General features: G+C 38.9%; 1 protein-coding gene across 1 annotated transcript; it reads left to right on the top strand.

Moving 5' to 3' along the window:
- Positions 1 to 23: 23 nt before the first annotated feature.
- elovl4a (ELOVL fatty acid elongase 4a) lies at positions 24 to 6,745 on the top strand. Its single transcript, XM_044358103.1, has 7 exons — positions 24 to 250; positions 1,209 to 1,291; positions 2,005 to 2,192; positions 2,511 to 2,591; positions 3,276 to 3,447; positions 4,252 to 4,379; positions 4,576 to 6,745. The coding sequence occupies exons 2-7, from the start codon at positions 1,225 to 1,227 to the stop codon at positions 4,900 to 4,902; spliced, it is 963 nt and encodes a 320-aa protein (XP_044214038.1). The 5' UTR covers positions 24 to 250; positions 1,209 to 1,224; the 3' UTR covers positions 4,903 to 6,745.
- The last annotated feature ends 6,077 nt before the right edge of the window (positions 6,746 to 12,822 follow it).

Here is a 12,822-nt window from a genome sequence, read left to right as displayed (position 1 = left end):
CGGGTGTTGTGCGGGATCAGAGGAGGAATTCATTGAAGCAGACGCGCAGTGGAGGCTAGTATGGTCCCCTGACGAGAAATACATGCCATCGCCGTTAATTCAACGGCCCGTTTATTTCACTCTGGATGCGGAGCAATTCATCCATTTATAGAAAACAAACTCAGTCGATCACGAGGCGGAGTAACGCGCGCTGCATGACCTTGCATTGAATGTCATAATAGACGGATTTTTTTTTTAAACCACCGACACGGTAAGGTAATAAGCATCTTCATCCGTACGGAGCAGGGGGCGAAATGTCGCTTTTATTGAGCCTAGTGTGTGCTGCCTTTGCGCAGCCTTGATTATGATCATATTTATCCTTTATGGATTGTAATCCTGTTGTTTTTTTTACAGGCTGAAACAGCTCAGAGGTTTTGGGAAAAAGTCATATTGATAATAGGACTGTTCATACAGCCTAGGTGAAGGCCGGACTGCATGCCGCAGAATGCAAATTCGCCATTCAAATAATAAAAATCTCATATTGTAAATATAGTAGTATAGGCCACTTAAATGTAAGATATGAATGTAAATGTCTTTTCAAGCAGCGTTGTTTGTTGGTTTATTCTCAGCAGTGTATGCGGATAGCGCGTGGAGGAGTAGTCTATGGCAGATGCTGCAGCAGCGCTTGATCCTCTCCAGGCTGGAGAGGGAGCGAGAGGGGGGCGTCATCTTTTTAGGATCATTAAATCACACTGTGTTACTGAGTGAGAGTGCACCCCGCTACTTATCAGCATATGCGCCAGTCTGGCACTCTATAGGCGATGACCCATTTCAATGTAGAAGTGGGCCACGAGGCAATCCCACCAATAATAAGGGACACCAGGTTGGCTGGTGGTCGTGCTCAAGCCAAAAATCTGCTGACACATGCGCTCTGCCGGCCGGGGCTCCCAGCCTTTGTGCGCAATGAAGCCTATAGCTCATCTGTCATGGCCTCATGGGGCCTCAGACTCATATGGCTGGGATTTCTTTTGTGGCCTCATATAATTTAAATATTAACCCCTTAAAAAAGATTTAAAAACATATTATGTCCCACCTTAGAAAATAACCTTGAATCACAGAGATGATAACGGATCTCTTGGAAGATGGCACCACTCTTGACTCAGCTTTAACTATGAAATGCTGGTTAAAAGTTGAGATTTCCATCCTCACCCTTGTTTCTTTCATTTCAGGTCATCGACCACAGCCATGGAGATTGTCACACATTTAATAAATGACACCATAGAATTCTACAAATGGACTCTAACTATTGCAGGTAATTATAATAATTGTGTTTTTGTCACGTATAAGAGAGCTCTGTTGGAAAAAAGTGAAGAATGGCCACTTGTTTTGCATGTTTTATTGTGTGTGCATTTGCATACTGTATATATATCTAAAGGTATGCCTCTCTTGCTATGAGTCAGTATAGAATGAGTCACTTAAACGATGGTGGCACCCTACGATTTTTTGTAAAGGGATGAGTCAAGGTTGCACCATTGTTGAGGAATGTGTCTGCATGGACATATATTAAAATGAAATATATACTGCAATATATTGTCTCCAAGGGTGTCTTAGTAGTTTGAAGACTTCAATTTCTTCTTTGTCCTGTCTTCCACCTTCAGTTGCACATCATTATCATATCTGGAATCAGTAGGGAAAACAACTAAAGGTTATAGCTTTCATCCTGATTCTCCTGCCTAATCAATTTTCATCAGTTTAGTAGGAATTTGTATTATTATTCGTCTCCTCTTTGGAGAAACTCATTTTACACTTAGACTGAACTACACTCATTCTGAAAGTATCACATGTGCCGTTAAACAAGGTTGTCTGCATCAAATTGACCTCCAGACGGTCACCTCGGGACAAAATCTGGCATCTGTATGCCTACTCAGCACTTATTCCCGTAAACTGACATTGAACTCACACTGTGTCTGTGCAGGTGAACGTTAAGAATAGTTATGTAACACCTTGAGAATATCTGTCCCACAGACAAGCGGGTGGAGAAATGGCCTCTGATGGACAACCCCCTGCCCACGCTGGCCATCAGCACCTCCTACCTGCTGTTCCTCTGGCTGGGGCCCAAATACATGAAGAACAGAGAGCCCTTCCAGCTTCGCAAAACCCTCATTGTCTATAACTTCAGCATGGTCTTCCTCAACTTCTTCATCTTCAAAGAGGTAGATAGAGACTAGTTACCATAGGCGTTCCTCTGTTTGGCTGTATGTGTTAAATAATTGCACAGGGAGAATTGAATCTGTGGAAGTCTTATCCCGGGATAAATCGCTCTTCTACAACCATAACTATCCATCTAGTTGAGTACATTACACGAGTAGTTTTGCCCCCTGGGTTTAGACCAACCTTATTACTGTGTATCCAGCTTTCTGCCTGTACTCCATCTCTCTCCCTTTCTCTGTCACTCTCACTGTGTGTCACTGCCTTTTGTCTGTTTGTATCATTCAAAAGAGACTAAGTAGAGATATTCTTTTGTGTTTTAGCTGTTTATGGCAGCGCGGGCGGCAAGCTACAGTTACATTTGCCAACCGGTGGACTATTCAGACGACCCCAATGAAGTCAGGGTGAGTGTTTGCAGCTGAGGTGGCTTGCAGGAGGTTGTATGTAGATGTTAGAGAGACACACACACTCACTTATGTTTAATTAAAAATGGAACATTTACCACAATGGACTGAACTTTACATGCCTTATTATGTAATTTAGTTTAACAGTTTCTTACGGCTCATGTGTCCAAGAAACACTTTTCAAAAGAAACCAGACACCCCCTCTTACTTACTAACACAGATAGATCTCTCTCTACTGCACCCAAATGATTAAGAAAGTCCTTGTCAGCCTGCCACGGAAGCGGCACGCTCAGTGGTTTTAGAAATATGATCAGCTTCCATCCATTTGGACCCTGGTTCTGTTATCAGAAAAAGTGTGAGCTGGAAGAAGGATCATGGAGGGTGTTCAGTTTCACCTTCCTTCCTAATTGCTCCATGACGTAGTTACACTTCTGACCCAGAAACCAGGAGGCAGCTGGTCTCAGGTGAACCTGAGGTTAAGATATTATACAGTAGAATAGAAAAGAATGGAAGAGAACATTTTTCCTAAAGGAAGGACATTTAGTTTAATTGAAACATCCTTACTGATATATGAAAAGTCTGTTTTTCAGATTGTCTCTGTTTCTCTATGTGTTTCTGCTCCCTCACTTCACCTGTGCATGTCTTCTCTCTTCAACCCATTCCACATGTCCTGTTCTGAGACAGGTTGCAGGAGCTCTGTGGTGGTATTTCGTCTCCAAGGGCATCGAGTATCTGGACACTGTGTTTTTCATCCTGAGGAAAAAATTCAACCAGGTTACCTTCCTGCACGTCTACCACCACTGCACCATGTTCACGCTCTGGTGGATTGGCATCAAATGGGTGGCAGGAGGGCAGTGTGAGTAGCTCATGCTACAGTAGATTTCAGTATCATGCTTTATGCCTATAAATCAATCAAAGGTGCTTTAAGATTGCCAAGTAGTGCCCTGCTCAGTTCAACTGGAACTGAGCACTGTGAACTGTGTAGGGAAGAATTGAACAATGGTTCATCAGTTCGCTGGAAGTTGACAAACAAAATTACCCATCAGTCATTGTGCCTTGCTGGTGCACCAAAATTAATAATGGAGCAAATAATGGAGACAACAACAGGGTGCATGAGACCTGGCATTAATTTCATGCACCATTCGTAATTATCAAGGACAACATAATATTATAATTACTTTATAATAATTGGTAAATAATCAACATATAATATTACATAATAATCTGTAAGTAATCTGCATGAAGTTAATCTCAAATCACATTTATTCACAAGTTACATACATTGCAGTAGAATAAGGTTTGTAATGGTATCAGTTTTTGTTTCAATATATATTCGATATTTTATTTCAATTATTCCATTTATTTTCAAACTATAAGAACAACAACTTTCAGAGACATAGAACTTGTTTTAGATAAGTAATCCATCATAGAGGACAATTTGCTGATATTATTTTTTGTCAGTCATGTTATCATTGTGTGCTAATGCAGTTGGAAATCAAGACCAGTCACGTAAAGTTTACATGATTTGTATTTAAAAGTATTAAAAAGTACAAAAAGGGATTTCAAGAAAACCAGAGTTGTGCATGTAACAAAGCTGTACTCTACCACATTTACCATGACAAAACTAATATCAGTGGTTTTCATTTTTTTTTATTTGCAGCATTCTTTGGTGCACACATGAACGCAGCAATCCATGTCTTGATGTACCTTTATTATGGCCTAGCCTCCTGTGGTCCTAAGATCCAAAAGTACCTGTGGTGGAAGAAGTACTTGACCATCATCCAGATGGTAAAATATCTCTTCACTGTTTGAGTCCTTTAAACAGAAATGTATTCCTCTGACACATTTTGGACAGTTAATCTTACCTCATTTTACACACAATCTGTGACTGAAATAATCGAAGAGGTGTGAAACTATTACAGTGCAAAAATGTAAAAAATGTAATTCAATCTAATGTCTTTTTTGTGTGTAATTTTTGTCTCAGATCCAGTTCCACGTCACCATCGGCCACACGGCCTTGTCCCTTTACGTCAACTGTGACTTCCCCCACTGGATGCACTACTCCCTCATCTGCTACGCCATCACCTTCATCGTACTCTTCGGCAACTTCTACTACCAGACCTACCGCCGCCAGCAGCCCAGACGTGACGCCGCCTCCTCCTCCTCCAAAGCAGGCAAAGCCCTCTCTAATGGGACCCTCAACGGCTTCAGCAAGGCCGCTAATGGAGCAGTGGTGATGGGGAGCAAAGAGGAGAAGCCCCAGGAAAACTCCGGGAGGAGAAAGAGGAAAGGAAGAGCTAAAAGAGATTAGAAGAAGATTAAGGAGAGAGGTAAAGGTGAGGTAGGGCCTTGCTTTGGGTTCTAGGTTTATAGTGCTAAAACATGAAAGACTTAATTTGAGGAAGATATAGATGGATGGATGAGTTACAGTGTGATGTGTTTATTTAAGCCATGATCTGAGTTGTTGTAGATACATTATGAGACAGGCCTGTGTTGAGAGAGGATCGTTCTGTCAGTAAGAGGTGTCAAAGGTCACGCCCAAGGCGACCGTTATCACAACTAACCCAAAATACAGTAGTGTCTGGTACGGGATAGATCTTAGTATTCCTTCTCTTTATTGTGGTGCCAGGTACGGTAGATCTTGTTCAAAAAGTGACTTTCAGCGACTAACAACTGAGCCTGTGAAAGAAACAAAGAGTTCACTGAGCCCATTTGGCTTGCTGAGAAAGCTGCATTAAATCTGCCTGAGCTGCTTGAAAAAGATGATGTACCATTATTGTTAGCGACCACTGCTTTACTGAGACAGGAATACACAACATAACACGCACACAAACATCTCTATTTATATTTGAGCTTCTTATTTTTTGTTGTCCACCTTTACAGGTATAAAGCTGATGATAATGTACAGTATCAAGTCATTTTTGTCCTCATCTTATTCAAGCTATTATTGATGTTATGTGACAGAGACTTAAGTTTACAATACATACGGATGCTTCTGCAGTTATCCACACTTGTGTGAAGATGGAGTTATTTATTCTTATTAATTTCAGGTCATGGACTCAGCTGTCACTCACCGTTTTGCTTTCATTCACTAGCGCAGTTACGTATATTCTACAGAAGGACAATAAATCAATATCCAGCGGTAAGGTGTATGTAGGAATAGAAAAAAAAAACTTCTAATCCTTTGAGACTTGTGATGTAATTGTTCCATCACTGGTTTAAGATGGAATAATCATCCACTGTGGCTCACTGAGGATTAACAATATGTGAACATTTTCTATTTCTGTATGCATTACAGGTTTTGTATATCCCTAATTGTATGTAATGTGATGAAATGTAATGAATATTATCCAGAGAAATTATGGATCTGATGATTATCTCAATGTCTCCCCCCTCTGACAGAGAACTTGTCTAAGATGTTTGCAGATGTTTACCTGTCTTTTTATATCCTCTCTGATGTTGTTGTTTGTCTTACACGCTGGTGAAAATGTCGTGTGCCGAACAAAGAAGCGATGGAGTTTTGGGTTCCTTTTGTGTTTACAGAGAATTCAGAAGTAGCTTACACTTTTATCAAGTTAACTAAACCTATTTTAAGCACCATTTTCTTCCCATATTCAATCAAATATCTTTTAATGTCTAAGTTTTCAGGCTTAATCTGTGTCCTGAACTGGCTTGAATGTAAATTTATCAGGGGAAAAAATTTGGAATTTAAAAATATAAATGAAAAGTTATGATTTATATACAAAAAGAGCTGGTGAACCTCTATAGTGACTGTGTATGTTAAACCACTATGAAGAATAACTTTGCTCTGCCTGTAGAATATAGAGTATAAATCAATGGTTGGCTCTATATCAGCAAATCCAGCTTTATGTCATTCATCAACAAATGCATTTTGATGTTATTTATTGGTTGTTTTTATTAATTTCTTTTGTGTAAATACTGATTTTCATCTAGCTGAGAGTGCTCGTCTGTGTATTTGTGTTCTTTTTGTGTTGTACATATTACATTGTGATATTTTGTACACTGCGCATTTGGGAATGTTCCCAGCTTGTTAGCTTGGACATTTATACGTCCACGTTGCTTCTGTGTTGTTGTTTTTTTTTCTTTTTAAACTATCATAACTTTGAGCTCTCTTCAAATTAAATTAAACTGAATGCCTGTAAAAATATTGGCTTCCTTTTGCTACTTCATTTAAAACGTCCCTCATAACAGTAAATGCCAGGGCTCTTTTATTAATATATAAATTATTTTACACACAGATCAAGATTTGTACATCTATGACTAGGCTGGTTTAGCCATTGTGAATAGACAATATTGGTAACAGACATATGAAGCAGATTTCCAACACTAGGGGGCACTATGGTCACATTACAGTTATTACACTGTACGCACAAAATTTTCTTCACATTCATAATCATCCACTGTAATTATGGGAATAACTTCTCCTCAAGATAAAGAACATAATCGAGTTTTATATTATAAAAAGAACAAATGGAAAATTCTTATTGGTCATTTAAACAATGACTGCTAATCTATAAAGTTTTATCTTTAATCCTGGGTTATCTGTTTGGTATTGTTCATGGTGCTTTATCAAAACTCATTTCACACTGGCAGCCCCAGGTCGGAGGTTGCCTCAGTTTTAATACAGAGTCCCATACACACACACACACACACACACACACACACACACCAATGTTTCTCTGATACTGCATTATCTGTGAAATGTGTTGGAGCCCAGACGTGGAAAGTAACCAAGTATATTTACTCAAGTAGTATTTTTTGAGATACTTTCACTTTATTTGAGTATTTCTATTTTCTGCTACTTTATACTTCTACTCAACAACATTTATCTCACAACTGGTGTTACTGGTTACTTCATGTACAAAAATATTATCAATTTATTACATGATGTATAGATTAAATAACCCAATGTACACCCACCAGCCACTTCATTAGGCACACCTGTGCAATCTAATGCAATCCAATACAACAGCTCTGCCATAAATTCTACATCAATGAAGGTTATATATTTTCAGTTTTTGTTGACATCGTCAGAAAGGTGATAATTCTACTTCATGTTTATTATTGGGATCGTAGTGGGTGGTGGTGGTGTACAGTGGTGCATTATATTGAATGGTGTTCCTACTGTTTTGTTTACTCCGTTAACATATGTGAGGAGGGCAAAATATTAGGAACACTTTTCAATATAGTGCACTCCAGTACACCACCACCACCCACTACGACCTCAATAATAATCATAAGGAGAATTATCACCTTTCTGACAATGTCAACAAAAACTGAAAATGTATAAGCTTTGTAAATGTAGAATTTATGGCAGAGCTCTTGTATTGGATTGCATTAGATGGTACAGGTGTACCTAATGAAGTGGCCGATGAGTGTAAGTACCAGTCGTTAAAATCTGCTCCACCTTAACTAATTACAACATTAAAACATTGCTTATATGTTCATGCATAAGCAATAACAATATAACACTCTACAAAGGGCCATTCTGCATAATTAATATTTTTTTATTTCTGATACTTGATATTTACTTTAAGAACATTTTGCAAATGATATTTTGAATGCAAGACTTTTACTTTTATGGGGGTATTTTCATTGTAATATGGAATACTTCTTGTGAATACTACTTCTTGTTGAAGCCAAAATAGACAAATTGAGTTTTATTGCTATAATTGTTGGCTTTACCCACATGTCCTGCAATCAGTGAAATAGAAATGTGAGTGTAAAATTTCTGTATAATTGTTGTAATGCATTCTCAATCTTATAATTTTATCTTCATATTTGTCCAGTTATCAAAACTGCTAATGTAGTGATATCTACATTACATTTCTTAATTCATCTTGTAAGCCCTCTACCAATTCAGTTATTCATTTGTGTAACAAAAAAGCATCAGAATCTGCAGCAATACAGAGTTGGGTAAGGTGGGGCCATGACATGTCTGCCATGTCTGCCATGTTTTCAGTCAAATGTTGCTTGACTGATGAAACTTAAAAAACAGTGCCAAAGGCAAATCTCTGCCAACCTTTTTACAATAAGAGAAAAACCTTTTAAATATTAATTTATAACACTGCTTCTGTTGAATTCTCCTCCCATTTTGATGACTTTAGACAAAGGTTTCCATGGTAACTGTACACAGCAGCTGTCTGACTCCCCCACCCCCTCATCATCCCAAACCCCTCCCATGCCCACCCACTCTCCCCCCTCCTCCTGCTTCTTGAATCAGCTGGACTCTATGTGGGAAACAGCACCAGTGCAATAAACTATTTAACAGGGTTTAGTGCTTTTGTGAGTGTGTGTGTGTGTGTGTGTAGGTGGATTGGTGAGTGGAGGATATGTGTGTGTGTGTGTGTGTGTGTGTGTGTGTGTGTGTGTGTGTGTGCTTGTGTGTGTGCTTGTGTGTGTGTGTGTGTGTGTGTGTGTGCGTGTTTGTGTGTGTGTCTGTGTGTGTGTGTTTGTGTGTGTGCTTGGTGCTTGTGTGTGTGTGTGTGTGTGTGTGTGTGTGTGTTTGCGCAATAGGTAGAGAGATTGAGAAACACATTTATATGTGTGTGTGTGTGTGTGTGTGTGTGTGTGTGTGTGTGTGTGTGTGTGTGTGTGTGTGTGCAATCCCCCCGCAGAGTTTATGAGTGGGAGGCCTCCACTAGCAGAGTGGTATTACATGGATGATGTTTGTGTTACTCCTCAACCCAGTGCAATCATTTCATAACTTGGTAACAGAGAACCATGACCTCATCAGCAACCTTTCCCTTGGATGGTAGCCCCATATCCTTATGACTGTTTCTTCAGTCGCTTCTGGTTGGCAGATATTTTCTTCTGTTGCATGAAAACTTGGTGAATATACAATTCAATACAGTTGATGTTCTGCAGAGATCTCAAAAGCTCCTTTACACTTAAATTCCCAGCAGTGTTATTCAAACAGTAAATCAACACACATTTTTTATAATGTGCACAATATCAGATTTAAACCAAGAAAGAATACCAACCTACTTAGCACCCTTAGTCATAACATAAGTACGTTAAGTCATGTGTTGTGTGTTGGCTTTAACTCTTGGCCTAATCTCATAAATGTATGAGTCAATCAAATGCTTTATGTTGGTGTTATATTAAAACAAAATGACTTTTCTACACCTTCACACACCACATAATTAGACCACCTGGACTAAATACACAGTATGTGTATTAACTGTGTGTGTAATTCAGTTTGACAATTTGAACATACTGTATGCCTGTATCTGTGCAGCAGAGCTGCCTCCTTCAGTATACTCCCCTGTGGATTTCACAGCAAGGCAACCATTTTCCTTCCTGTCAGAAACTCAGTTGATATCTGGAGCACAACAACTGAGACTGGAGACAGGCGTGTTTTCATGCCTCGTGAGGGAGACGTATTGGATCAATAAAGCACTAACTTCACAAAGCTTTCTACTGCTTACCAGTCAGGGAAGGTTGCAGAGAAGGCTTAAAGAATTATGATTTTTCATTACCTCATCTGTGGCGTGTGATCATTTTAAGAATGATTATTAATAAATAATAAAGCAATGAACATTTCTGTATATGACTCTTCTTATGCGAATATTTCTTCTCCTGCTCTACATTCTTTTACAGAAAAATGGATTTGTTTACACTTTAACTTTGATTGCATTTTAAGGTAATATCCAACCAATTCTGAGTGGAAAATATTAGAAATTATGCTAATGTATCAAACTCTTTGTGGGAAGGATTCATTGATGCAAAAATATATGGCATTTGAAGTGATACAAATGCCAAATGCCACAAGTGGTACATTTCAGTTTAAAAAATTATGAAACTCAGCATGGAAACTACAACATGATGCTGCAGATTGTTCCTGATGATGTGTAACAGCGACAATTTCAGCACCTGGGATCCCTCTCTACACATGGTGTTACTGTGATGATCCAGGGTAGGAGTGTTTGTGAATAATAGAGAAAGTGAGAATGAGAGACTTGTGTGTGTTTGAAATGAATGAGGGTGTTATTTTTAGATGGATGTTCATCAGGGCCCCCTCTCTCTCTCTCTCTCACTCACAGTCCTTCTCTCATAGCCTGTCCTCATAGCTATAACTCTCACCAGTGCATGGTGTGGGATTAAGGACTGGGAAATAAAAAAGCATTACTACCCAAATAGATGGGCACATATAAAATAATATACTTTATATAACAAATTGTTGGTGAGTGAGCTGGGTCATTATCACCACCTCAACGAGTCATTCAGTCTCACATCAAGTCTTTAACAAGTGAACATTTTTGCTGCTGAGTAGAGATACAGTAAGTCAACTTGTTTCAGGGATAATTCAGAAATTAGTGCTTATATTATACATTATATAGTATTTAGAAAAAAAAAAGATAATTAGCACTCCAGTATCAAAATGTAAACTGACCACAACATGTAAAATGTAAGACAATTAAAGATTTCCTTGTAATTAGAGAAAAAATGTCTTCTCTTTCTCTCTTCCTCAGCCAAAAATGACCTTCTATTTTACTTCAGACAAAGCAGAATTAGTCGTCTTGTCTGGCATATGGGAGCCTCCATGATGCAGACATCTGTCACTTTAATGCAAGCAAATGATTGAATAGTCCTGGGGCATAAGGAGAGGATAGCGGGGGAAGTGGTGTGTGTATGTGTGTGTGTGTGTGTATGTGTGTGCATGTGTGTGCATGTGTGTGTGTGTGTGTCACTGTGAAAGGAACCCCAAACATCTGTTATCCTATTCAGAGAAAGTGGATCATTGTTTTTGGCTAAAGCTGGCTGATTGGCCCTGGTAACATCTTGTCTGATAATTAAACTGTGATTATAATAGAGAGCAGTCTTGTTTCTGAATGGATCAAGATATAGTGTTATAAAAGCCTACAGTGACAGAGGCAAATGGATTGCACAGAGAGGCTAAGAGCTGTGGTTACTGAAGCCTAGACAGAATGCTAAAATCCATGCCGTGAAACTTTTAGAGCAGAGCAAATCCTAGCTTTCAATCCACTTCTATCCCTAGCACTTCCTGCAAACACACTTGTTATTTTATTCAGCTTCACACAGAGATGATGCATGCAGAACCGGTCCACCTCCTTTAAGGTATATTTCAAGCCTGGAACTTCAAATGTGTGTGTGATTTATCTTTCAGGTTATACAAAAGCTACTGGCACAGGGCCAAGAATGAAAAAACCCAAATGAATGGTCAGATGAGTCTGGCCTGGTGCAATATAATTCAATCAAAGTGACGATGCCTTGAGTTTATGAGGAGCACGGGAGAGTCAGGCTTCTTTCCAGACAGAATAGATGCTCCTCAGTAACCATTTCCAGTGGAAAAAACTCACACAGCAACCTGTTTTCAAACCTAATCCTCTCTAATTTCACATTTCCTGTCCTGAAAGAAACTAATTCTGCAAGAAATGAGTTGGCAGGAGGAATTCCAAATTAAATTTTTTATTTATCCCCTGACATCATTAAGTAAGGGTTAGTCTCCTTTCCCACACTAAATAGTTTGATTAATGATTCCTGGGCATTCGTGTAAGAATATTTTTGGTTGGTCTTGTGAGAGAGAGAAAAATGAGAGATGAGCAGGCAGCAGCCAAGAGACTTTTGTATGGACACTACCCAATCAAATCATTGCCTAATTATAACCACATATAATCAGGTGTACTTGATTTAATATGTCAGATACTTTAAGATGTTCTTACTGTATATTAAGACAGGGATAAGAAGGAAATGTACAGATGGGTCATGCATCATTGTAAAAAATGAATAAAGGTTGACTGGAATGATTGACTGGAAAAAGCAGTCAAACACACTTTCTACATGTGCTGAAAATCTTAAATTCTCGACCAGATGCTGCACTCGTCCTTGTTCAGTGACAGCTGTTGTGTCCCATCAGACAATGAGTCAGTCATAATGTCTGTCTGGATAAAGGGCATTGCTGTACCATGTGAAAAGAATTGCTTGGTAAAAAAGAGATTTTCTACACATATTCCAGCAACGTGCAGCTGAATCAGGTGCTTCTCATGACAAAGACGGCAAACTTCAGAAGAAAAAAGGCCTGGAGCATTGATTTGCAGCCTTTAATGGTGCAAACAGATCAATGTTTTGACACCACTGTGTCTTCATCTGAGTCAAAATGTAGGCAAATACAATTGAATTTCCTATTATAATTTTTTTGGACAGTCACAAGCTTTGTAGTGGTCAAGTCAATGAATCAAGGTCAGTT

This window comes from Thunnus albacares, chromosome 8 (assembly GCF_914725855.1).
Source record: "Thunnus albacares chromosome 8, fThuAlb1.1, whole genome shotgun sequence".
Classification (NCBI taxonomy): domain Eukaryota; kingdom Metazoa; phylum Chordata; class Actinopteri; order Scombriformes; family Scombridae; genus Thunnus; species Thunnus albacares.
The sequence above is the reverse complement of the archived record's forward strand: the minus strand, read 5'-3'. Positions and strand labels throughout refer to the sequence as shown.

Excerpts from the sequence above, each read along its gene's own strand:
- elovl4a (XM_044358103.1), top strand. The coding sequence starts at position 1,225 with ATGGAGATTGTCACACATTTAATAAATGACACCATAGAATTCTACAAA. Across the intron at positions 2,592-3,275 it reads ACGACCCCAATGAAGTCAGG|GTTGCAGGAGCTCTGTGGTG; the intron begins GTGAGTGTTTGC and ends GTTCTGAGACAG. Across the intron at positions 4,380-4,575 it reads ACTTGACCATCATCCAGATG|ATCCAGTTCCACGTCACCAT; the intron begins GTAAAATATCTC and ends TTTTTGTCTCAG.